Raw genomic sequence first — 27154 nt, 5'->3', positions numbered from 1 at the left:
GGAATTATGAACAGTTCCAAATACCAGTCACTTTTGGCCCAAAACCTTCAGGCGTCTGCTAGAAAGCTAAAGATGAAGAGGAATTTCACCTTTCAACACAACAATGACCACAAGCATTCATCCAAATCAGCAAAAGAATGGCTTCACCGGAAGAAAATTAAAGTTTTGGAATGGCCTAGCCAGAGCCCAGACATAAATCCGAGGGGGTGATCTGCAGAGGGCTGTGCACAAGAGATGCCCTTGCAATCTGACAGATTTGGAGCGCTTCTGCAAGGAAGAGTGGGCAAATATTGCCAAGTCAAGATGTGCCATGCTGATAGACTCCTTCCCAAGAAGACTGAATGCTGTAATTAAATCAAAAGGTGCTTCAACAAAGTATTAGTTTAAGGGTGTGCACACTTATGCAACCAGTGTATTGTATGTTTTTTATTTTTTATATTTTTTTCCCCTAACAGGTTTGTTTGTTTTTCAATTGAATTGCACAGGTTATAGATCAAATTAATGATGGGAAAAGTTTTGAAATGATTTACTGTGGTCTCATTTTTTATATCACAAAAACCTGGCATTTTCACAGAGGTGTGTAAACTTTTTATATCCACTGTAGCTGTTTGTTTTATTGCTCCACACAATGTGATGGATAACTAAAGCGTGAAAACTGGGATCTTCTTTTTGCATTTTTCTCATAATACTCATCATGTTGTAGGAATTAACTGCTAAGTTTACTTTTCTTGCATTGGTGCAGCTGTATAAATGCAAATCTTAGTTAAAATACACCATGAGATTACTGTCATTCATAATATACGGGTTAGGATTGTTGGTATTCTTCAGTATAATATCTATTTTTCTCTGTGGTCAATGACACACACACACACACACACACACACACACACACACACACACACACTTGTTCCTGATAGATATGCAGTTACTTTCTGCTTCAGTAACTGCTGCTGAAGTGTGAGATAAGTACTAATTTTCTTTCCAAGCTCACATGCATTACACATTCATTTTATATCTGGACCGCTGCAGCTGCTAGCACTAAATGTTAAGTAGTTATGTTAGCTGGGGCTTTTCCCTCGGGTCTCCGCTGAAAATGGGTTTGTTTTCAAACTCAAGTTGGGCTAACGCGGTTAATAAATATGAAATAAATAAATACAAATAAATAAAACTAACCATTTTCCTTTATTTTTATGTAAATATGACAGCAAAAAGATGCCTTCTGGCAAATGATACAACAGGAGTTGCAGGTGGTTAAAAAATTGAGTCTTGCAATACACAGGTGTCAGATGCTTATTTTGATACTTTATTTAATTTCTTAGATAAGAAATTCAATAACATGGAATTATAAAAACACAGTCCTATGAAACAAGTCATGCATAACATTTAAAAGGGAACGGGTTGGGAGGCAAAATGACCATCTGGGGAAATATGAATATTTCAAATAAGCAAAAAACAATTAGTTTTATTCCCTGTTAGAGCTGAAAGACTGATAATAGATAAAGCAATCAGTAAATTGTAGATGTAAGATATTAAAACAGGCCATGAGGTGATTATCTTCTTTGGTGTTCATCACTGTCGGTTTCCTTTCTTTGCATGTACTTTTGTGCGCTCAGGATCCACAAGCATCCAAGGGTGTTCAAATGCATATGAAATTCTTAACCCACTAAGCATAAGTAAGGAGTAAAACATTTCACTAACCCAAAATTAGCCCTGAAATGCATCCATAGATCTAAATCATGCAGTCCATCCCCTTCAGCCACCAGTTTGACCACTATGGTTTGACATTTCTCAACACCTGCAGGACGTTCCAAATGCTTGAGCTCCTCTTTCTCCAGATATTGTTTCTCATGGAAAGCATCAGAGGGCAATTCTGTGGCTTGTGTCTTTTGGAAAAAAAATGCCTTTGAGCGAATAATACACATTTTTTTCTCTTTAAGCATTAGCAAGACAGTGAAGAAAGTTGTTTTACAGTCTTATTTTCAGTCGAAGTTGTGACTTTTCTTGGAGTGAACCTGTTCCACTCTGCATGGACTGACATTTTTATAGGCCCTCAGTGCCTTTCTCACTGCAGCTATTGCGTATTCTAGTTAGACAAGTTTTACATTGGAGTTTTCAGCTGAGTGCTCATAGTTGCCACTAGTTTTAGATTTTTGGTAGTTTTCAGCAACAGTGTATCCTTGTTGATTATTTGTATAGGAATGGTGTTTCAGTAAAGAGACCATACTTGGGACTTGGACAAAGATAAGGCCTCGGGATTTAAAAATAATACTTGACACAGTCCCTAGATACATGCAATTTCTGTGTTATAAGTAAACTCTAAGTAGACGCTCGTCTTGAGATACTCTTCATTTTTTGGACCTGTTTTGCTCCTGCAACCTCCAACTTGATTTTACTTCTAAGTGCTTTTTAAACTGGGTGACAGGCAGCATTCATCTGGTGTATTCAGTGGTGTGCTGTTTTAAATTTCTGTGTTATGTTCATCCGGGTGGAAGTTCTTATCTTTTTTCAGTTATCAGCACTGTGTATGTATCCTTTTTGTTGTATATACTTTTCTGTGCTTATGATGCAGAGAAGTCTGAGTGTTCTTGTGCATATGAAATTCAAAACCAGCTAAGTACAAACAAGCAGTAAAATATTGCTGATGAAAAAACCTCCTTGCAGGTCCAGCACCTTTAGACTCCTGGATTCAGATGGATGTATGCAAAGATTCTTTGTAATCCACAGATTATGTTGTGAAACAAGAACACCCATAAACGAAAAACCGAATTAAAATTTTATTAAGCTTAAAAACAAGCTTTTCGTCGGCGCTCTGCACCAACTTCCTCAGAAAACAAACTGCACCATACATTTGTCTCACTATATATACATCACTACTCCACTCAGATGCGCCCTTAGTGGCTCCCCTTTAAAAAAAACACATAATTACACTTTGAAATTTTTAACTAAAAAGCAGCCAAAATATTCAACAATTTGGTATCTGCTACTCATACCTGCCGTCAATGCTGGTAAACCTATAATTCTCCAAATACTAAATTTTAAAGCCACCATAGTTACATATAAGTACAAATGATCAAAAGTATCGATAACCACAAGAAAATATAATATATATAAATAAGTATAAAAGTGGGAAGAAAAATCCCCACAAGTGTTAATATAAACATTGTTATAAACAGTGAGTGATGAACTCAAAAATAAAAAAAATGATAAAACGCAAACATGTATGTATTCCCGGGTGGCATTTAGCCACTCCAGGGGGCTTCACCTCACTAGGCTTCTCAGTTTGAGGCAGCAACTGATGGAAAGCATACTGTTAAGTCCAGGTAAATGGTAAGCTTCCAACTTAAGTTGCCACATCAACACCTTGCACTCTAGTCTTAAAGAATCGAGTCCCCCCATATGCTCTTGGTGTAGCTGGTCGATCAGCAAGTGTTTCTTCTCCAACCTTGCCTCAAAAATATGGAATCCCATACCACAGCCACTAAAACAAACAAGTAAACTCAAACCCTTCAAACATCAACTAAAGCAACATCTACTGGTCAAAATGCCAGACAGATATGGATCAGCTATTGTCGGCCTATGAAAGTACCATAGGTGGAATGTAATTTATATTCTGAAGTTTTCAGCTTAATGTAAAGCTTCCAGTGGCATTATCCACAGGGTTAAGAAGCAAATAAGGATAGACACTAGAAAACAAAAACATCAGAGCAAAGTTGTACCGGTCCTAGCCTGCAAGACCCTGCTGACAAAGCACAAAAATGTGTGCAGACTTCTTTTTAAGCTGAATGTTTCAAGACAGCTTGTTTCCACTAATGATATGCCAGTGAGCTGACATTTGACAGCAGAATGTGTGCTCCTATCTAGTAGAGTCTGGCTTTTTGACCAGAATATATTATTATTAAAGACCTAAATGTCATCAAGTGCTCCTCAGTGTGTCAAAGCATTCCTTTTTTTTTTCTGCAGGGAATTTGCATATCTCTTATCCCTTAAGAAAGGATAGTGTGTAAATAACTTTGTTAATACTTTTTTGAGACTCAGTAACAGATTTGCTTTACTGAAGTTTGGTATGGTTGGCCAGCATAGTTGGAAATCCATCTGCCATTGCTACGGCCTTCTGGGATTTGAACAGCACTTGTTAGTTTGCAGGGGGATTGAAGCTGTAATTTTGAGCACTTGCTCTGATGTATAAGCATCGACACTGGGGTCCTTCAACATCTTTAGTGCCAGACAAGATATGTGTCCTCATGACTAACGGCTCCAGTCCCAGCCTTCTGTAAAATGGTAATGACAAGGATAAAGATTTTTTCCCAGAGTAATCTGTTAAACGATGCAGATGGTGCATCTCTGTGTCATTAATACGTGCATCTGCTGTGATCACTATCTCATTAGTCAACATGCTTCGAATAAACCTTGCAGGCTTTGTTTCTGGGGTTCTGCGTGCATTTAGTAATGTGAATGTTTGTGCACTATCCAGTGCTCCATTGTAATGCTCTTCTTGCTAACATTCACCCATTTTTCAAATGCATCATTTTGTACTGACTGATTTTGCTGAAGCGTTCTGTTTCACAGCTCTTTATTCAAATAATTACATTTGGTTATGACCTCAAAATAACATCTGGTGACTCCTAAATGCATATTTGCTTATAGTATATGTCTCTTTATAGCTGTATCGAAGTTATAATTGCATTTCCCTCTGAATTTTACATTGTCACTTCCTGTAGATGTTGAGCAGAACTGCTTGTGTGCATTTACAAATATAATGGTCTCTGTACAAAATTGTGCCCCCCCTCCTTTTTCCCCATCTCTCATCAAATGTATTATTACAATAACTGCTGTCACACAGGACTGTATGCATATTTTACTTAATCTTTACTTTTGTTTTTTGGGGGTCGGGCACATACCCCCACATACTCTGTGTCCCACAACTCCATGATGAAGATGAACAGAAACGCACAGGAAAACATTTCCTGTATTACTTTTCCTACAAAAATGTTCATGTAAACTGGTTGGAGTTATTTTATTCTCTTCTAGTAACAGGTGTCCCTTGACTTAGTAAAATCTTTGCTGCAAAGCTTTTCATTAAAAATTACAGAGTTCTTTGTGCTACAGTTGCTTGATTTGGTAGCTGCCTGTTGTTAACACTGATGTCTGAGCTTCCACATTCATTTCATTTGATAGATGCTATTGAATCAAAATTACTCCTCTAATAGAGGTACTTAGTGTATCAAATACCACAGTATGCTCAGCTAGTCTGTTTAATATACAATAATCCAAGAGATGGTGTAGAACATTTGTTATTCCCAGAATTTGAACTTCCAAACAGCTAGCATAATCATAAGTAATGTCAGAGACTTGCACATTTCCTTTTTTTAAATAAATACTATTTTTTTTAAGTAAAATGTTGTTGTTGCAATGTATGAGATCATGTGTCTTTGTTGGATATAAACTGCTGCACTGAACACTTTTGTACAAGACTGAAAATTAGCTTTTTTAACAAATGTTATTGCTTTCATCAGTAATTGTGTGAAAAGATGTCATAAGAAGGAGACTTGTTTTGCCTTCTCAACTTGGGTAAAATGTGACACCCCAAAAGATAAAATCAGCAAATCTAGTTAAGGTTTTGTATGGTGTAAATTGCCGCTACAGAAATACTCCTACTTTAGGACAAAGAGGCACACATATTCACTGTTAATAATACAGCATATTTGATGAAATAATAGCCTTTCATCTCATTACAGCTACTTCAGTGTGTCTAAGCACTTTGTCAGTTTCTGAGTAAAGTTTCATAGTGTCTGTTTTAGCATGTTTTGGACATTTCTGTGTGTATTTCTTACTGGTCACACTGCAAAAGAGCTCAGACTTTTTATTCTTCCTCCGTACCTCCTACGTGACAGTACTACACTTGTGGGTGAGAGTTTGCTGTGCCAAGAAACGAAATCAGACATGTGCTATGAACATTTTATATAGGAAGAGTATTTCAAAGTTCAGAAATAATTATACAAATCTAAAATACATTAGTAAGAGTAGTACTGTAGTGCATCTACAGGCTATAGACTGAAGTGATAAAAAAAACACACTGTAGTTAGTGAAAAATATGAATGCTAATAGTGATCGGTAGATCCCCAAAACATTACTAATCTTAATCCTTTTGTTAAGTGTAGCTTCCCCATCTCTCAGTGCTTGCTTCCCCAGTTTGGTTTATGATTGGGTGCCTTCTTTGTACAGATCAGTAACAAACTCCATCCAAATTCTTGTTAGGCAGTGGCATGGAAATCTTCCCACTTCCAACAGCACTAGCAACCACCAGGACATAAAATGGAATGACTGCAGTTTCCTTGTGTTTATATATTTTCACATTTAGTGCATTCTAAACAAGACCTTATGACATGTAATAGATTAACAGCAAAATCAAGCCAAAATCTAGTCGGGTGATGGCAGAGTATTGATAAAACTCAGCAACTCACTTATTTTTGAGAGTACAAGCAGCTGCAGTTAGTCACACAAGCAGTAGTAAAACTACATCCATTGTAAATAGCAGCATACTCACTTTACCTTTGACAGGAAGATCAGTGTGACACTTGCAAGTAATTGTAGCCCAGGGGCAATTCTTGCACTCTCAAAGAGAACATCAAGAAAAACAACAAAACAGATGCTGACATTCCAGTCATGGAGATATTGAAAGTTTTAAAATAAGGAACTTTTAACAGCTCCAAAAAACAAGCTGTGTCAAGTCCAACAAATAGGATAATCAAGTTACAGTGCACGCAAGAACAATTCTATAATGTACATGTCTGCAAGTAGAACACTTGGATGAAGTAGAATTACATTACATTATGTGTTTCATATTGATAGATTCAGACCTACGTCTTTGCTGGTAGCTGTCCTAATTTCTTAGGGCAGATCCTTACTGTATACTCTATATGAAAATCAGAGATGAAAAGCTGAGAATCTTCATTTAGAAACAGCTAGTAGTTGACCTACCCTAGCTTCAGTAGCTGCAATATGCAGTGATATCAGACGCAACACACTCTTGTAGACAACGCATGTCACATTTCTGTCATATTCCTACCTTTCTTTTAATACCACATATCTAATGTTTTCATCTTATTCTGAGGAGGTCTGTCATTGTCTCTGAGTGGAAGAGCCGGCTATTGTCCACTTTCCTGGCCATCCCTTCCAGCCTTTTAGCAACCTAAAGTGAGTTCTCTTAATATTCTTGGATGTGCTCACTTTCATCTTGTTTTTTTATCTATTACAGATTTCTAGGTTTCTTTATAACTGAATGAGTTGCATGGAATGGTTTTCTTTTCTCTTCTGCATTTGCTAAGGTTGCTTATCTGTGGTTCTTTATTATTTATGTTCTCAGTTTTTCATGGGTAAATACTAATCAATCAGTCTTCAGGCAATTAAGTCCATAGTCAAATGAGACTGCAGCTTAGCAGTTCAATCCTGCCATACGGAGGGCTGAAAAAGATTGAAGTCAGGTAAATTTGTGATTACCCACCCAATTGTCGAGTTTAAATTTAATATTGGCCAGGTTACTAATTTGACATGTAGTGAAAGTTTATCTCACAGGTGGGTAGTGCATTGGGATAACGATCTTTCATACCAGTAAGTGCCTTACTAATTCCTTGATGAAGATTTAGGTCTTGATGCAGGTTTTTGAGGAACCATTTGTTCTGTGGTGATACAAAAGGTACAGGAGGGTATGGTCTTTTATGACCTGGTAAGCTAAGCATAAGTCACCCTAGAAGAAACCAGCTAAAGAGAAGGTGAAGAGCCTCTCAAGATAAATGAGAGACATAGTCCTGTGAATTTTTTTTTCTAGGAATATCTCAGCTCTCTGAAGTTGCACAATTGTCTTAAACAGCTGAAGGCCAAAGGGAATAAAAGCATTTTCTAACTCCCATGGGACAAATGCTCAAAAACTGCTGAGTTATCTACAAAAGTGCCCATATCCCTGACGGTGTCTGTATGAAGGAGAGGAGGGTATCATTAACATGATATTCCGTAGAAATATTTTGTTTGCCAGATTGGACTAAATTACATTTTTTTTTTCATTTACATCAGTTTTTGTATAGTTTAATCCTTGCTATAATATGTATTAGTGGATGATTAAATGACAATGCTTTATATGGGGAGCTGCACCCCACACAAACTATGCAGAAGACTCAGCCACCTGCACCCAAACAACAACTACTGTAACTTTGAATAAAATGGGAAGGGGGGCTATTGCCAGAGAAGAAGTAAGGACAAAAAGGCGAAGGTCGGAGGACAATGTTGGTTGTCAGGACAAAGGGAGTAAAGGGACAGGCAAAGGATGTTAATGAGGGATAAGAGACAGAGTTGTGATCAGGCAGGAAATCATTCCAGATGGAGAACAGGAAGAAAGCAGGTAAGGAAGGGATACATACATTGCAACTTACCCAGAAGAGGAACAAAAGGGAATTTCAGAGTTACTGGTAGTCAGCCAAAGTGGTGTAAGGAATCATAGGACAGATATATGCAGGACATGGATGGCAAGGGATAGACTGCCATTACAAAGAAACCATGTGTGAATTGTTGAAGTCAGGGGACTAAGTCACTACAGGCATCAGCTGGGGAGATGAGAGGGATGGAGGTGAAGTTTCCTAAAGGTTGAAATTGTCCCAAATCTATCCTTTGCAGTGACAGGACTAGCAGTGATCGAACTGGTTGTGAAAGGAGAGAGACTCCTATGCGCTAATGTTCTATGTGAAAACTAATGACCTAGTGGATAGTACTCATAGGAAAAGCAATGGAGAAAGTCAGGCTGGTAGTAACAAGTGTGCCAAAGCACCCTAAGATGTGTTTGACCATACAAAGGACAAACAGTACGAGGAAAAGTAAGAAACTGGTAGTCCATTTAGGGGCAGGTCAACAGGCAGTTTTGATACTAAGGAAATGAGGGATTGTTTGGGAGGACAGGGAGTTGTTCAGCAGGGATATGTTTTATTTCATTCCCCTTGGATTTGTGGGGCTAAAGCAGGGATTGATATATCATATTCCAGCAGTTATGCCTTTAATCTAAGATAGAGAGGGAATACATTGACTTTTCAGAAAAAGCAGGCAAGTTAGTAAAGGAAAAAAACAAGACAGGACAAAGGACTGTCAATGATGAAAAGGGAGGCAAGAGCAGAGCAGGCAATCAGGCACAGTATTATTGGGAGACGGATGGAATTGGAAGGAGAGTCCTGGAAAGTGAAAAAGTAATTATCCCTTAGGATGAAATAGGGAAAATGACCATCAGGAAGGTGATAAGACAAGTAAGAGATGTACAGGGCTAGGATAAAAGGCCAGCATGGAGGATGAAAAGTATAAGTTAAGAGCAGTAGAAAAAGGTCAGGGGGTTGCAAGAATTTGGAACATTCCTGCATCCGAACGTCAACCATTTTAACTTTGTATAAAATGAAAGTGCGGGTGAGGTCAGGACAAGGTTTGGGGACATAAGGATATGGTTGTATTCAGCAGAGTAGATGCCAGAAATCTAGGAAGAAAGATCATTGAGTGTTAAACACTAGTAGTGGCAAATAAACATGATGTGGTGGGGACAGTGAACATATGTGACCCTTAGGTAGAAAGTGCTGAGACTGTCATACCAAAGTGCAGGTAGCTTAGGAAAAAGGTAAAACAAATCAAGGCAGGCAGAGGTGGAGGAGGGCTGCAGCATCGAAAAGAGATGGGTTAGAGGAGAAGGTAAATCCTGATAGAGATGTGAAGAAGACATCATACAAGAACAGACAGTGTTTATAGAAGAGAAGGGCAAAAAAGCAATAATCTAAGTAGGGATAATGCTTGAAGCAAGAAGAAAAAGTAGGTACATTAACATACGTTAAAATATGTACAAGTACAGTGGGCAACAAGATACCGAGAGAGAGAGAAAGAGAAATTGTAGTACTGATGAGACTGGTATGATGGTAGACCTGGATTTGTATGCAGGAAGAACAGGCAGTTCCATTTACCTGATTCTGGAAGGTTTCAAGAAAACAAAAAAAAAGTATCTATAGGAACTCGAAAAGGAAGAATATTTGAACTCTTGCTCTGCAAGGGGATAAGATAAAGGGTCTGCAACTTAGGATCCACTACACAATAGTAATCCTACAAGTGCATTACATTACCTACAGAGAAATGGTCAGGAAGGATACAAATGGCAGAGTCTGTAATTTGATTGGGGGGGGGGGTGAATGGATGAACAAAGATGTTGGTTTATGGCCTGAGAGCCAAGATAAGGAAAACAAATAGCAAAATATAAAGAGAAAATCTGGAGAGATATAGAATGGTTTTGTCAATAAATCTGCCACTGTTTTTTGTCTCACTGTATAAAATCTCTGAGCTGCACATAGACGTTATAAATTGCATAATTTTCTTAAATCAGGAATGAGGCAGCAGGGCTATAGTATATGAACATATGATCAAAAAGATGAAGAAGAGTTTGGATTGTTTTTTTGTACAACATGTAAATGTATAAAGAAGTATATAAGTCCTTTTACTATTCTTACTTGTAGGGAATAAATTGAGAGAGTTTGTGAGTTTCTCTTTAGCTGAAGTATAGTAAGTAGGTAATTTATTGCTCTGAATATGTGATATTTTGGTTCCTGTGTGGGTAAGTTACCAGGGAACCCCCATAGAAGTAGGAGGGGGAGATACTGGGAATGGAGGGGTAAGGGGGAAGATGATTTGGATAGATGCGCATGTGTAAGGTAGAAAACAGTAGCAAAATGCATCAAGAAGACAAACAGTGACATAGATACTAAGAAAGGAAAGAGGGCAGTATTCAGTTATCTACGTCTAAAGAGAAAGTTTGTTGAGGAAGATTGGTAAAATAAGTGTGGAGGGATAAAGGCATAGGAGTGAGTAAAAATTGCCAGTGAATAATTTGTGTCATTGTTCACCAAAGAAAGAGAGAGTACCAGCCTGAGAAACTCGAATATGGTCAAAGGAGGATGGACAAAGAAGGCGATAAGAGCTGAGGAGGTCAAAGAGACAATAGTGACCAAGATAAGGTCCTACTAAAGATGGAGAAATGTGTGCTACATTTTAATAAAGCCACTCACAGAACTATTCAATAGTTGTCTGTCTTGGAGGTTGGGGCACTGGAGGAATCAGTTGCATTCATGTCTACATAGCTGCCAAATTACTGTTTGTTTTACCTTTGTGTCTTTTACTGTGGTGCCTTTGGTGATTGTGTGTGGTCAGAGGATGGCTATCCCCCCCTCTCAATTTTAGTTTGTTTTGCTTGTCTAATTATTGACATAGAATGACTACTAAAGTGGTATTTACTGAAGGCTGCCGTATGACATTTGGCATTATCTGTTGTTTCTTCTAGATATAATGCAGCTTATAGTGCAATCGTATAGGTGTACAAGCCTGTACAGACTCATAATTGGCTTATTGCAGACATTGGATATAAAGACGAGGCCATTTATGCATGGCATTATTTCAAGGCTTTTCACATATCATACAGTATATGAATGCCTGTAGATTACACATACCACTTCCTGATGTGTTCCTTTTCTTGTTATGACTATTATTTTTACCTTTCTTGATTTGCCTATCCATTTTTATCAGTTTTAAGCAGTGTGCACTGTCTTCCCCTCGTTCATAACTTTGGTGACTGTCTCAAAGAAGTCGACCAAATTTAGCAGACATGACCTTCCCTTGATGAAGCAAAACTGTGTGGGATCAAGTGTTTGGAGCTTGCCAATGTCCTTGTTAATGAGGTCCATGATAATCCGTTCCATGGCCTTGCAGATCAGGCTAGTTAGGCTGATGGGTCTATAATTTCCCGGATTGTTGGACACTTACCTTTGTGTAAAGGGATGACAATGGCTGTCCTCCACTCAGCTGGGATAAAGCTGATACTCAGGCTTTGGTTAAATAGGCTGCCTAATGGTGCTGCAAGGTGTTCTTCGTGTTTCACTGTTGCAGTCATTACATTTGGGTAATCTGCTGGCAGGGTGCCCTCAGTCGGCCTGAATTCCAAAGTCTTGGGTCCTGCGTCGGTTGCTGTCTTCTCTTCCATGACGTCAGGTCATCAGGGGTATAAAACATGCATCCGACGCCATTTTCTTTAGTCTTTCTTGCCGCGCGGTGCCCGAAGCAGAAGCATTTTCGCAAGTGCTGGTCTGCCGACTACTGAAAAATTGAGTTTGAGTTTCAGAACCGAAGTCTTCACTAAAGCGAAGTACCCCGTTGGGGAAACTTTTTTCTTGCTTTTTACCGATGTCAGAAAAAGTTAATAATTACATTACTTGTGGGAAGCAAATACCTCATAAGGATTTTCATTTATACTGTATTCCTTGCCTAGGCCCTGATCACATCCTGCCTGGTTGTCAGTTTTGTGCTAGATTTAACCAACGCACTCTTAAGTGGTGGTATATTTTTGCATCAAAATATTTTGGAAACAGATTTAACTACCCAGAAATGTCGTCGGATAGCAATCCAACTGCCAGAGTACATAAAAAACGCAAGGAAAAGGACAGAGTAAGGCAGTCGAGATCCAAAACCGACAACAAAGCTTCTCCTAAGCCAGTCGCCGGTACTCAGTGAGGTGCTTTCGCAGCCCCTGATACCCGCTACCTTCGAGTCGCAGGCCTCTACTGACACCCATGTGGAGTCAGGCAATGCCGCAAGATACTCAAGGTATTGGACTGATGGATGTATCTCCCTCGGATGGGTCCAGAGCCGCTGAGCAGGCACCATCTTCTGAGGGTGTATTTAGACCTCATCATATGTATAACAAACTGACGACAGCTGCAAAACCAAAGATAAAAGCAACTTCTAAAACTAAAAAACTGACGCATGAGCCACGTGCACAGGCCTCTATGCCTGAAAAACAGATGATCAAAATAGCTGAAGACCTTATTACCTTGATCAGGGGTTCCCATCCCCCTCCAGATAAGCGGCCTAGGCAAGACGCTGATTATGAATCTTCAGATTAGGTTTCTATTTCTTCTGATTCCTCGTCTGATCAGGAATTGTCTATACCTCCCTATGAGGATTCTGATGCTGAGGAGTCTATTCCTTCTGCATCTCCTCCTGAGGATTATTCATTTGGAGAAACCTTGCATACTTTGAGGGAGCATTTTCACTGGGAGAGTCAAGATTTCTCAGAATCAAAAAAGAGGCTCAGAGATTTCCTTCTTCTCCCTCAGCACAAACCTTTAGCTACCCCCCCTGTTTTTGACATTGTGGATGATGTGTTTTCAGAGTCAAGCTTGACCCCTGACTCCTTACCTCCGGCTCTTGCTAAGCCTGACAGATACTATAGGGTACCTGACTCACATAAATTTTTATTTAGAAACCCTTCTGCTGATCCTGAAACTATTTCACAGGGTCCAAATGGAGTTAAGGCCTCAACAGCAAAAAATCCTACACCCTCTGACAGAGATTCAAGAGCACTAGACAGATGGGGAAAAAAGGTTTATACATCTGCAATCTTGGCAATCAGGGCCTTAAACTGTCAATTTCGTATGATTAAGTACAAACAACATGTTATGGGATTGCTGAAACAGAAAATGATGTTGATTTCAGAATGTGCAGAAAATAAAGAATTGCAGGAATTATTGCATACAGCTGAGCAAGTTGGAAAGCATACTTTGCAAAGTGGTTTTGATTCTTTAGAGGCCCCCTGCAGGGCCGCAGTTACTGGATCTGTGATTAGGAGGCATGCCTGGTTAAAGGAACACAATTTACCTAATCATGTTAAAATTAAATTGCTAGATGCACCTTTACAGCATGATTCTGTGTTTGGTATTAAGGCAGAAGAGGTTCTAAAGAAAATGGAAGACAAAGCTAAGTCTATGCAAAAGACTTCTTACAAGTGCAGCCACCAAGATTCAGTAGACACTGGCCTACAAAAAATTGGTCCTTTCCTGTGTCAGGCAGAGCTCAAAGGGGCAAATCCAGGTGCAAGATTCATAACAGGTCAAAGCAATGGGGCACTTCCACCTCCAAATCTGGAGGAGATAAAGCGCAAACCTACAGAAAGTAATCCCAATGACTTCCCTCTGCCTACACCAAGCACTTATCTTTTGGCAGCACCCATAGGGGGGAAATTAGCACTTTTTGCTCAAAATTGGCAGTTAATAACCCAGGACAAGAGGGTACTAAACATCGTATCACAGGGATACAGATTCCATTTCCACACTCTGCCAATGGCAAATGATTGGCTAAATCTGCCAAAAAATCAATGGGCAGAGGCACAGAAACAGGTTACGTCCCTCATGGATATGGGGGCCATTCAGGCAGTACCAGAACAGGAAAAAGGACAAGGTTTTTACTCAATACTGTTCTTGGTACCCGAAAGGACAAGGACAAGGCCTGGTGGCCAATACTGGATTTATCGATTTTGAACACATACCTGGACATTCCAAAATTTAAAATGCTGACTTTGCAGCAGCTTCTGCCCATGCTGGGCAAGAATGCTTGGCTGGTGACTTTAGACCTAAAAGAGGCATACCTGCATGTCCCAATAAGAAAATCGTGCAGAAGATACCTCAGTTTCAAGGCTGGCTTAATGCATTACCAATTTTCTGCACTGCTCTTTGGCTTATCTACTGCGCCCAGGGTCTTTACAAAGTGTCTGGCACCAGTAATTGCATTTTGCAGACAAAGAAGTATACAAATATATCCTTACTTGGATGACTGTCTCATTCAAGCAGAGAACAAAGACACTGTTCTTTGACACCTGGCATTTGTGAGAAGGCTTCTAACATGCCTAGGGTACACAGTAAACGAAAATAAATCACAACTGGTACCTTCTCAAAAGGTAACATTCCTGGGTGCAAGCTTAGATACAACTGCCCAGATGGCTTACCTCATGCCAGACAAGCAAAGGCAACTGACTACTTACTTCACACTGATGGCAACCAAGACCCAGTCTTCTGCAAGACAAATTCTGCAGGCTCTGGGCTTCATGGCATCCTGCATCTAATTCCATATGCAAGACTGCATATGAGGAAACGTCAATGGTACCTAAAAAGTTTATGGAGTCAACATTCACACAGTTTGAAAACAATGAATGTTAAGTTGTCTATCTCGCCTTCATTCTTGCTGGATGGGTTCGGAGCCGACCTCGGCTCCGACTCGGCCACTCTAAAGCTCGAGAGTTGGTTCCACCGGCTCGAGGCTCCCCTTATATCCCACAATGCTAGGCGAGAGTTACCTCAGATCTCGTTTGCCGCTACAGCTTCGAGGTTGGTTGTTCTACCGGTTCCTGGTGAGTTTAAGCTTTTTCTATTAAAAGTTACTCTTTTTACCCCTTTTTTAGTTTAATTATTATCAAATTAGTGTAGTTCATTGAACTTTATCCCGACCTAATTTTTTCCGTTTTTGTTTAAAAGAACTTTTAGTTCTTCCCTTGGGCCTTGGGCCTTCCCTTCCCTAGGAGTGTTTGTGTAGTTTAAACTACTGTTTATTGTACTTTATTGTACTTTATTTTTAGTATTTTTACTAAAGTAGTTATTTTGACAGGGTATAACTGGTGTGTTTGAGTGTGTGTTTGTGTTCACCAGTTAGGCTATGTCTAAAGAAGCAAAGGTCTCGATTCAAGAAGTGTGATGCGTGCTGTCAGAAAATGTCTCTGACAGACGCCACACTTCTTGTGTCTATTGTCTGGGGCCTTTGCACCTGCAGGACTCCTGTGCTGTTTGCCATGGCTTCAGCCCCAGGGTCCTGCAGGAAAGAAAAACAAGCTTATTCTGAGAGGCTTGTTGAAGCCTGAGGATTCCCTGTCTGTCTCAACAGGGAAGCCCTCCAAGGCATCGAGGTCTTCGGCCCGCTTCTGAGCCGAGACCTCAGGTTGTTCAACCTTTGCCTTTATCAGCTCCGGCTGGAGCCGATAAGACTCAGTCCACAGTTTCTGTGGCTTCCGGCCCGCCGGAGCCGAGGTTATCGAGGTACCCGTGTCGGCTCCGACAAGATCTTCGGAGCCGACAACCAGAAAGAGGTCTAGGTCACCTTCTCTTGGCTCCGCTCATTCGGCTCCAGGATCTCCCCTGCTGTCTGAACGGAGCCAAAGGTCTCATTCCTCTAGGTCATCGAGGCTGTCCGATCATGACCTTCAGAGGGTGGTGAGTCGACTACTCAAGTCTGAGGCACTAGCCCAGATGCTTCAGAGCCCGACTCATCAGTCGGTGCCTGCCCCGTCCATCAACTCTTTCCTCCTTCGACTCTCTTGAGTTCGGAGCCGGGTCGTGTCGGAACCGAGACTGTGGTCACCTCGAGCCGAGACAATTGTCTTCGCCCGCTGCCGGCCCGCTTTCTTCCATGGAGGAATCTCGGCGCCGGACTTCCTCGTCGGCTCCGAGGGGTGAGTGGCATCGGACCCTTGTCCGCCCCTCTCCTCTCGGTGCTCGGCGCTGGTGAGTTCGGCTCCGACATCGCCTCGGAGCCATCACTGTCGGTGCCGAGGGGGGTCCTTAGCTCCTCGGAGCGGGAACCTCTGGCTCTGCCTGACAGGGGTGCATTCGAGGTCATGCGGAGTGTGTTAGAGCCTGGCTCTACTCCACAGTCGGATCCGACAGCCCCTCCCTCCAAGCTGCCTCAGGGCAAATCGTCTCACTCCCTCATCCCGGACCGCAGAGAGCCAACTCCTCAGGAGCTCCTTTGGGATTTCATCCTCTTCGAGGCCTCTCCTGATTTGGCAGAAGAGCCCCTCGAAGAGGAAGTGCAAGAGGAAGCACATTGACTCACCTGAGTCTATCACTTCGACACAGATCTGGATGATTCTGAGGGTTCCCCGTTCCCCTTCTGAAGATGTCTCATTTGCAGACATTCTGGAGATCCTTAAACAGAGGGGAAATTGGCCAGCCCTCAACCCTTCAGAGGACGAATCTGTGTATCTTGAGGCGTTTGGCTCTCGCCCTTCCACCTCCTGGGTGTCCCCCTTCACCCCCTCATGCAGGTGGTTGCTAAAAAGGCATGGACGGCTCCTGATTCAGTGGACCCCACTCCCAGGAGACCCTCCAAATTCATCACAGCTCCATCAGACAAGGAATTTTTATCAAAAGGAGTCTCTGTGGATGCTATGGTGGTAGCTGCTGCCACAAAGAAGGAACTGGCTGATCCTTCAGTGCCTGTCCATCTACCTAACAAGGAATCTAGGTCCATGGATAGGTACGGGAAGCGGATGTTCTCCTCAACGACATTTACTATGCGTTCGCTGAATTACCTGTGCCATTTCACTCGTCTTCAAAGGGACTTGATCAAAGAAGCGAGTGAAATGCTGAAGGACCCTACAGCTGCGGGTTTCCAAGAGAAAATGAACACGCAGCTGGCTATCCTTAATTCTATTTCCAACTCCTCCATGCCTCCTCTCTTATGCAGCCGATGGAGCGAGCAGAGCCGCAGGAACAGGGGTAGCCTTACGTAGGCACGCCTGGATGCGGCTATGCAATTTTGTGGAACCTTTCAAGACGTCTTTCACGAACTCCCCTTTGATGGATCATCTCTTTTGGTCCACAAGTGAAAGAAACCCTGACTAGGTGCGAGACTGATGGCAAGACCCTTTCTGCCGCCGGAGTCCGTTTTCTACTCCTTCTAGGCCTTACCCCAAAGGCCAGAAGGGGAAAGATGTGGTTCCGTAAACAATCCCAAGGGACTTCGCCGGACGACAGAGTCGGTTCCCGCCAGAGGCAGAGGGGAACAACAATGGTAGACGCCGCCCTAGAGGCAGAGGGGTCCGAGAACCAGGGCAATCGAGAAACATTCTCCGATAAGCCCTTTCAGCATCCCTGAGGTGTTGCCCGACTGCCCATCTTCGGAGGCAGTCGGGGAAGATTGTCACTGTACCCAGAAGCCTGGCTATCCTTGACACAAGACAAATGGGTACAGTCCATCATTTCGAAGGTTATTCTATTCCCTTTCTTCGCTTTCCAAATCAGTCAAAAATCCCTTCCAGATGTCCCACCGCTCAAAGGGATATAGCAGCTTTGGAAATTTCAAAACTGCTTGCAAAAGAGCTATTCAGCCAGTGCCAGCAGACCAACTAGGATCCGGAATCTACTCAAGGTTCTTTTAGTTCCAAAGAAAACAGAGGACTGGAGACCATTTTGGATCTCAGTATCTTGAACAGATCGGTCAAGAAAACAAGATTTCGGATGGTCACGCTGCAATCCATTCTTCCCTATTGGGAAAAGGAAACTGGATGTGCTCTATAGACCTTCAGGACGCGCACTATCACATAAAAATGAACAGACGCTCCAGAAGATTCCTCCGCTTCCCGCTGGGAACCAGTCATTTTCAATTCAGAGCCCTGCCCTTTGGTCTCACCACTGCCCCGGTGTTTACCAAATGCATGGCAGTGGTAGCTTCTCACCTGAGACGACAAGGATTCCAGGTGTTTCCATACTTGGACGACTGGCTCCTCACACCTCCCACCAAGCATCTCCTTCTGATGGCCAGAGATTACACTTTTCAAGGCCTGTCAAAAACTGGGTATCTCAATAAATTGCGAAAAGTCTGTTTTGTCGCCTTGTCGCACTATTACCTACATAGGCAAAATTAGATACTGTAAACATGTCTGCAACACTAACGAACCAAAGGATATCAGACATTCAAAATTGGTATCACTACTTCTCAACAACAACAGAGCCAAAGCCAGGTTAGTTCTAAAGGTGTTGGGAATCATGGCAGCGCCATACCCTCCTTCCATTGGCCAGATACCACATGCGGATCCTTCAGTGGATGCTCTTTTCTCAATGGTCATACCAGGAACTTCCAATGTCTCACACCATTATGATCACGCAAGCGTGCAAAAGCATCTCATGTGGTGGATGTCTTCCCCAGCTCCTGTTGGGGAGACCATTTGTTCCACCTCCTCCGGTTGCTACTCTGACAACGGATGCCTCCCTGATCGGGTGGGGGCATTATCAGGGCAGGACAGTCCGGGGCACATGGCAACCAAACGAATGCCACTTGCACATAAATGTTCTGGAGATGAGAGCAGTGCTTTTAGCGTTGCAAGCCCTTCAACACTCTCTTCCCTTGGGAACGATTGCAATCCAGACAGACAATATGTCTGTAGTGTGGTACATCAACAAACAAGGCGGAACCAGATCATACCCCCTGTGTTGAGAAGCACTCAGACTGTGGCAATGGGCGATTTCTTCTCAGCGTTTTCTGATAGCAACGCACATCCCGGAAGTCCAATCACATTGCGGACAAGTTGAGCAGAGCTATTCTCATGCCTCACGAGTGGTCTCTGAAAGACTCTGTAGTGAGAGAGATTTTTCTCAAGTGGGGTCAGCCTTGCTGCGATCTTTTGCTACTCCCCAAAACAGCAAGTGCAGAGAATACTTCACTCTATTCCCTTTACCAGGCCAACCCAGCAGGGACGCCTAGTCCAAGTTTGGCCCGGGACTTCTGTATGCATTTCCTCCTTTCCCACTGATCTCTCAAGTAATACAGAAAGCTATCGCTCAGAAGGCCTCATTGATCCTCATTGCTCCTTACTGGCCTCGACAAGTGTGGTTCCCCTTTCTGCATCGATTTCTTTTGAGCGACCGTGGAATCTGGACCTAGTTCCAGATCTTTTGATCCATCAGTCGGGTCAGTTTCATCGCTCCCTCCCTCTCTGAACCTCACTGCTTGGTTCCTCCACTTCCAACCGTAGCCAGGCTTCCTCAATTATCTCACTCTGTTAGAGATATTTTGATAGCTTCCCATAAATCTTCCACTCGAAAGATTTATTTGAGTAAGTGGAAACGATTTTCATATTGGGCACAAGGAAGGACATAGATCCTTTCACCGCTTCCATCCAACTAGTCCTCGATTTTCTTGCTGAACTCTTCCATGCAGGTTCATCTCCATCTACTCTTAAGGTTCAATTGGCAGCTATTTCTAATTTCCATGTGGGTATTTCTGAATCCGCCCTAATGTCCCACAAACTCTGCAAAGCCTTTTTGAAAGGAGTTTTTCTTCTCAGACCTCCTGTAAGAAATCCTCCTTCTCCTTGGGACCTAAATTTAGTTCTTGCTTCTTTGATTCTTTCCCCTTCGAACCTGCAGCTTCATGTTCCTTAAAGTTATTATCATGGAAAACTCTCTTTCTGGTGGCTATCACATCAGCTAGAAGAATTTCAGAACTTCAAGCACTCAGTTGTCGTTCTCCTTACCTTGTGTTCCATAAGGACAGAGTTTCCTTACGAACTAACCCGTCCTTTTGCCTAAGGTGGTTTCAACATCAAATCTAAACCAATGCATTGACCTCCCTGTCTTTTTCCCGGAGTATTCAAATAGGTCTGAACAAAATTACACTGTCTGGATGTTCATCGTCAATTAAGGTACTACTTGGACAGGATGAAACAATTCAGAAAATCTGATCAGCTGTTTGTCTCCTATGCGGAAAGCAGAAAGGGACTCCCAGTTTCAAAGGTATCTTTATCCAGATGGCTAACATCTCTGATTACCCTTGTTTATGAGATTAGACACAAAAAACTGCCTAATAAGCCTAAAGCCCATTCCACCAGAGCTTTGGCTACTTCTCTAGCCTTCCAAGACAGACTGCCTATTGACACCATTTGTGCAGCGGCTACTTGGGCTACTCCTCACACTTTTATTTCCCATTATAAGTTGGATTTAGCTTCTAGGCATAGAGCTAATTTTGGTTCCACTGTTCTCAGGAGTCTGTTCCGTTAGGCCACCCGGGACAAGGTGCTAGGGACGCGGTCCCATCCAGCAAGAATGAAGGCGAGATAGACAACTTAACATATAGAAGTTATGTTCTTACCATAACGCTCCATGTTAGTTGTCTTCTTCTCGCCTTCTTCTTGGCCCCACCCTCCTTCCCCTGGCCTGGACAGACCTAGAGGAGTTGTGATCGTGACCTCTCTTTCTACCACCTCTTTCTTAGCTATATGCTATTATGCATATTTCTTGTTTCAGGATGTAGGTCACCCTTCTTCTTCCTGTTGTTAGAGGTGGATTCTGTTTTCACAGTTATACTGTTTCTGTTATAAGCTGGGGTTAGCTTACAAACGAGATCTGAGGTAACTCTCGCCTAGCATTGTGGGATATAAGGGGAGCCTCGAGCCGGTGGAACCAACTCTCGAGCTTTAGAGTGGCCGAGTCGGAGCCGAGGTCGGCTCCGAACCCATCCAGCAAGAAGAAGGCGAGAAGAAGACAACTAACATGGAACGTTATGGTAAGAACATAACTTCTATTTCCTCTCATTCCCTGCCTGCAACAAGAATTTCTATGGTGGGCAAAGGCATGTCACCAAAACATGGGACTGCCCTTCACTCTACCCCCTGCCAGCCAAACCTTAATAACAGATGCATCAGAATATGCCTGGGGGGCCCACATGGCAGGAAGATGCATTCAGGGCTTATGGGCACCAAAGCAAATGCATCTGCATATCAACCAGAAAGAGATGCTAGCTGTTCAAAATGCCCTAACAGCCTTCAAGGACTTACTTCATCCAGGACAACTACTGATAAAGACGGGCAACACCACAGTCATGTGGTACATAAACAAGCAAGGGGGCACACACTCATACCCCCTTTGCAGATTAACCATGGCACTGTGGGACACAGCTTTGACCTACCAAATACATCTTCAAGCTCAATTCCTGCCAGGAAAACAAAACACTCTGGCAGATGATTTAAGCAGAAACCTTATGGATCCTCACGAGTGGAAACTAAATCCACAAGTCTACAGAATGATAACAGAGAAATGGGGGAGCCCAGACATAGACCTATTTGCTTCTCCTCAAAATTATCAATTGAGAAGATTCTGTACAAGGACTTATCACAGACAAGCATGGAAAGTGGACGCCCTAGCCTTCAGTTGGAAAAACCTATTTGTTTACGCCTTTCCTCCTCTGCCTCTTCTACCCAAGGTCCTCCTGAAAGTCAGACAAGAGAAGCCAAAGATAATGTTAATTGCCCCAGACTGGCCCTGCCAATACTGGTACCCAATCCTAAGGAACTTGTCTCAATACCCAGCTTGGACCTTGACTCAAAGACCACGACTACTGTCCCAGCAAAACAATCAGATCCTGCACAATCAACTACAGACTCTGAACCTGGCAGCATGGCTAATCATGTAGTCATACAAACAACACCTCTCAGTAAAGCTGTGATGGATGTCATTCTGGAAGCCAGAAGGCCTAGTACTAGAAAATCTTATGCTGACAAATGGAAGAGATTCTGTGGTTGGAATCAAGCACAAGGAACTGATACAGCAGAACAACATATTCCTCAGATATTACAATACTTAACTGAGATGCTTGACAAAGGCCTATCTTTCTCATCAATCAAAATCCACGCCTCTGCCATTTCGGCTCATTACAATACAGAGCCACCAATCTTTTCTCATCCTTTACTAAAGCAGTATCTTAGAGGAGCCAAAAAGTTAAGGCCTCCAAGAAGATCACCATTACCTGCATGGGACCTCAATTATGTGTTGGAAAAGCTCACCCTGCCTCCATTTGAACCAGCTGCTACCGCTGACATAAAGTTCTTATCATGGAAAACAGCTCTGCTACTAGCAATTACTTCAGCAAGAAGAATTTCAGAGCTACAGGCCCTCATGGCTGTAGAGCCTTTTATCATATTTTACCCAGACAGGGTGTCTCTGAGGACAAATCCTACTTTTATGCCTAAGGTGGTGTCCAGTGTGGCCCTTAACCAAACAATTCATCTGCCAACTTTCTATCCAAATCCGCAGAACAAGGGGGAGAGAATTCTGCATTCCTTGGATGTACACAGACAGCTAAGATTCTACTTGAGCAGGACCAAGGCTCTAAGAAAGACTGAGCAATTACTAGTGTCATATGCTGTAGGATCAGAAGGAAAGGCTATTTCAAAGCAGACAATTTCAAAGTGGATAAGCCACTGCATCCGTTTCTGCTACTTACACCATGCTAAACCTGTGCCCAAGGGCATTAGGTCTCATTCCACCAGAGCTGCAGCTACTTCAGCAGCCTTTTTTAGAGGAGTACCAACCAAAGACATTCTAGAGGCTGCTACTTGGAGTTCTGTTCACACCTTTACAAAGCATTATCATTTGCTTCTCTACTCTAAGTCCAGGACAGGCTTTGCCACTGCAGTACTGCAGGGCCTTATAGCCACACCTAATGCTGTTTAGCTCCAGCCTCCCAACCATAGCTTTGGGATACTACCCAAATGTAATGACTGCAACAGTGAAACATGAAGAACATAGTACAGTTGTGTACACTTACCATAAATGTAGATGTTCGAGTGTATTCACTGTTGCAATCCAGGTTACCCTCCCTCCATCCCCCTGTCATTCTGAAATTATTCTTTCCTTCTCTATCCTCTACAACCTATGTGGTGTATTTGCTTGTAGATGAAGGTTAAGTTTATATTAATGCATGTATATATATATATATATATATATATATATATATATATATATATATATATAATTTTGCTACCTTTTTGGGGGCACCTGACATCGGGGGCAAGAAAAACTAAAGAAAATGGCGTCGGATGCATGTTTTATACCCCTGACGACCTGACGTCATGGAAGAGAAGACAGCAACCGATGCAGGACCCAAGACTTTGGAATTCAGGCCGACTGAGGGCAACCTGCCAGTAGATTACCCAAATGTAATGACTGCAACAGTGAATACACTCAAACATCTACATTTATGGTAAGTGTACACAACTGTACTTTCCTGCCTGAGTTCACATAGGATGCAGCCTGGTATGTTATTGGGTCCCATGGAGGCTGTATTTTTTGTCTTTGAGACAGCAGTGATGACCTGTTCTTTAGGTATAAGGGGAAGGGGGCAGATACTGGGGATGTCCTGATTTACTGATGGGGGGGACAGAGGGGTGAAGTTTTTGCTGAATCTGTCAGCCAGCAAGTTTGCTATATCTACGACATTTGTATATGTGGTGTCCTTGACCACCAGTTCTGAACAAATCTGGGTGCTTCCTTTGAGGTTGCGGATATATGTGAAGAAGGCCTTATGATAATGCATCTTTTTTTTTCTCTTATAGATGTGTTGTATAACTCTTTTTTCATTATGCAAGTCACTCTATACTCCTCAGCATTTTTCAACGCAGACTGAGATTACAGTATCCAATTATTCAGTTTGGCTGATTTGTGAACTTTTCTGCTTTGCAGTCTGCTGATCTCTTCAGATATTTTGACTTGTTGGCAACATGGAAAAATGTTCCTTTCATAGTAGAAGTCCTGTGCAGTGCTTCACAAACCTTCTAGGATCTACCTCAGTATTCTGTTGTTATAATAGTTTTGGGTCTTAATTTTACGAATGCAGTTTGGAGTACTAGTTATAAATAATTTAGTTTAACTAAAATTCTCAAGCATTTTTGCTGCTGGGCATGTTTCAGTACAACTGTTATGTTTTTTATGTTAACTAAATTCATTAATTTCTACATTCAGCCTGTATAAATGGCATTAAATGTTTATTTAGGAAATGTGGCCCTTGTTCACTTAACATATAATTGTTTTGCATAAAAGGTGTCCTAGCTTTTCAGTAAGATTTTTTTTTTATTCCTTCAATTTAGCAGGCAATGTAAGTGATACAGGACTGCAAATTACAGAAAATACTAAAATATGGATTGTAATGTTTCACCGCCAGAACGTTATTCTGTTTTCTGTAATCAGCTTGCTTGCATTGCATTCAATAATGGTAATACTGACATTTCAAACCATTGTGCACTGTGCTGACTTTACCTAGCAGGCGGTAGGGACTATTTGCATTACTGTTACTGCAAAGATTATGAGATTGTTGACAAATAATCTGTAAGACAGGAGGTGGAAGTATATGAAAAAGACTGCAATTTCTGAGGATAACATGTCTTATATGAACTCTATTTTGATTAGGTGAGTGCTCATATGTTTGTAGTTTGGATAAGGTCACTGCCTTGACAGAAAAACAGGAAAGTTAAGTTCTCCAGTATCATTATGGTTCCTTTTAATTATTATCTGAAAGCTTAATGGCATACCTGTGTTTCATAATGTTATCCTACCTTTATGAAGTTACTTTTGAGCCAAACAAATCATTTTTCACCGCTTCTTCTACTTGAAGGCCAAAACATATCATGTGTTGATATTTCTGGAACATTCAGGTCAAGCACTGAACCTTTTTATGGAATAATTTTCAGGTCAGTGGCCGTGTTGACAGAATGTATGAGGAACAAAGCACTCGTCAAATTCTTCCGAGAACGTCAAGAAGCCTTAAAACACTCCCTTCCACTGGGATCCTACCTCCTCAAGCCTGTACAGCGGATCCTTAAATATCATCTCTTATTGCAGGTAAGGGCTAGTAAATAAAGGAACTGAAACCAAAGGCCATTACTTAGTGTTTAGTGAAAACAAATCAGAAAATGTGGCAAATGTCTTTCCTCATTCCTTCCTTTTAAGTAGGTTCTTCGATGGTGTATATGTAAGATATGAGTTGTATGTGATTATTGGTGAACACCTGTAACTGATGGCCTTAGGTGTCCTGGAGCTGTGAGACCCTTCTCAATAAGACTTCATGACAGGCAGGGGAGCCTGCCTGCTATTAATAATTATATTTTATTTTCATATAATTTCTAACCAAGATGGAGGTAGGAAGACGGTAAACATCGTGCACAGATACAAAATAATCCCCTCCACCAAAAAGTGAACACTGCTAAGCACAGAAACATCCTTTGCTACTCTTGTTACTGCAGCTCATTTGTTGGCTAAAAGGAGAGTACATTTTGACTACCTTTGTTCTTTGCTGCTTGTTACGTTTATACAGTTTTGCCCAGGAATCATGTACATCACTGCCTCCGAGGCTTGTCAGTCTGGCATTATCCCCAGAGATCAAACAAGTTTAGTGGTTTGGCATACCCATGTCATTATTGCATTATGACATAAGTAGGGCAGTGGTATATGTGTTCTACAGGGAAATAGCTGTGCACACCCTTCAATACATATCAACTTATTCAATACATTGCAATAGTCTCATTCTATAAAACTGAATATACTTCTGCCCCCCCACACACACACACATACACAAGCACACAAAATATTCAATTTACACTGTATCTGTGAATTCATAGCCACCATGTCATCCTTTTATGAGGCTTTAGTAACACATGGATAGGAAATAATTAGCTTGTGAATGTTATGAATTAATTAAAGGATCCTAATCAAAACAGTCTTATATATTTATTATTGTACTGTCAATACTGAAATCCTAATGGGATTATTTGTCAGTGTGTTTGTAAAAAAGAGAAAAAGTGCATCTAAAGTAGAAAATGAAACCATGCCAGCAAGTACAGATGTCAACAGAGGACTTAAAGCTGGAAGTTTGCGTAAAACTACTGTTTTGAAGGTGAAGGCTTACTCAGCAGATTAAATATGCAAATGAAATAATTTGGCAGCTTTTATTTCAGTGTACATTATTTCCATTTTTAAATAAATTCAGTCATGAATGCAACTTGTATGTTTGTCTGCATGATACTTAGATGGATAAACAGAACGCATGTTTTCATTTTTCTTCAGTGTTAGATGGCTGTTTCTTAACCCCCCTTTAATAAGAGCAAGTTCAATCCCCTCCAACCCTATTTACAGCAAAAAAACCTTGAGACGATTACATTGTAGTGCACAAAGCGCTATGATTATGCTAAAAAATCAGAAAAAAGATCAACCCATTACATGCTATTGCAGGGTGAGACCAAAGGTGTGCAGTAAATGTTACACACTAAACCAAAAAAAACCAGACTGGGAGATGCAGGAAAACAGAGTGACATCCACACGATGTTAGCGTAATAAAAACTTTTAATCCACGCTTTCGAAAGCGTGGATTAAAAGTTTTTAAAAAGTTTTTATTACGCTAACATCGTGTAGATTTCACTCTGTTTTCCTGCATCTCCCAGTCTGTTTTTTTGTGGTTTTCCAGGATTAATTCTGCTTTTTTAAATGTTACACACTCCCTAAGCATTTTACCAATCTTGTTTGAGGGAAGAGACATTCTTTCACTCTCAACGGTCCCTGAATATGTCTCCTCCTTTGTCTGCATAAGTAACTTATTTAAATTGGGGTAATAAGTCCTATGTCCATGTAAGTAAAATATTTAAATTAGGGCAGTGTTTAAAAATGGTCCCTTAACGGGTAGTACATGGAGTAGATAAAACTCCATGTATTACAGAGAGTTATGATTGGGTCTC

The 27154-nt window shown here is 41.5% G+C and overlaps 1 protein-coding gene across 4 annotated transcripts in view; it reads left to right on the top strand.

Annotated features, from left to right (window-relative positions):
• The window catches only part of PLEKHG1 (pleckstrin homology and RhoGEF domain containing G1), a 2146741-nt gene that overhangs the window by 2011191 nt on the left and 108396 nt on the right, over window positions 1-27154 (top strand). For all 4 annotated transcript variants that reach the window (XM_044090606.1, XM_044090581.1, XM_044090674.1 and 1 more), the window contains one exon: window positions 25118-25268. In XM_044090606.1, coding sequence (XP_043946541.1) covers window positions 25118-25268 — 151 coding nt within the window. The remainder of the gene's footprint in view (window positions 1-25117; window positions 25269-27154) is intronic.

This window comes from Protopterus annectens, chromosome 1.part0, assembly GCF_019279795.1.
Source record: "Protopterus annectens isolate FY-2018-M chromosome 1.part0, PAN1.0, whole genome shotgun sequence".
NCBI lineage: Eukaryota > Metazoa > Chordata > Ceratodontiformes > Protopteridae > Protopterus > Protopterus annectens.
The sequence above is the reverse complement of the archived record's forward strand: the minus strand, read 5'-3'. Positions and strand labels throughout refer to the sequence as shown.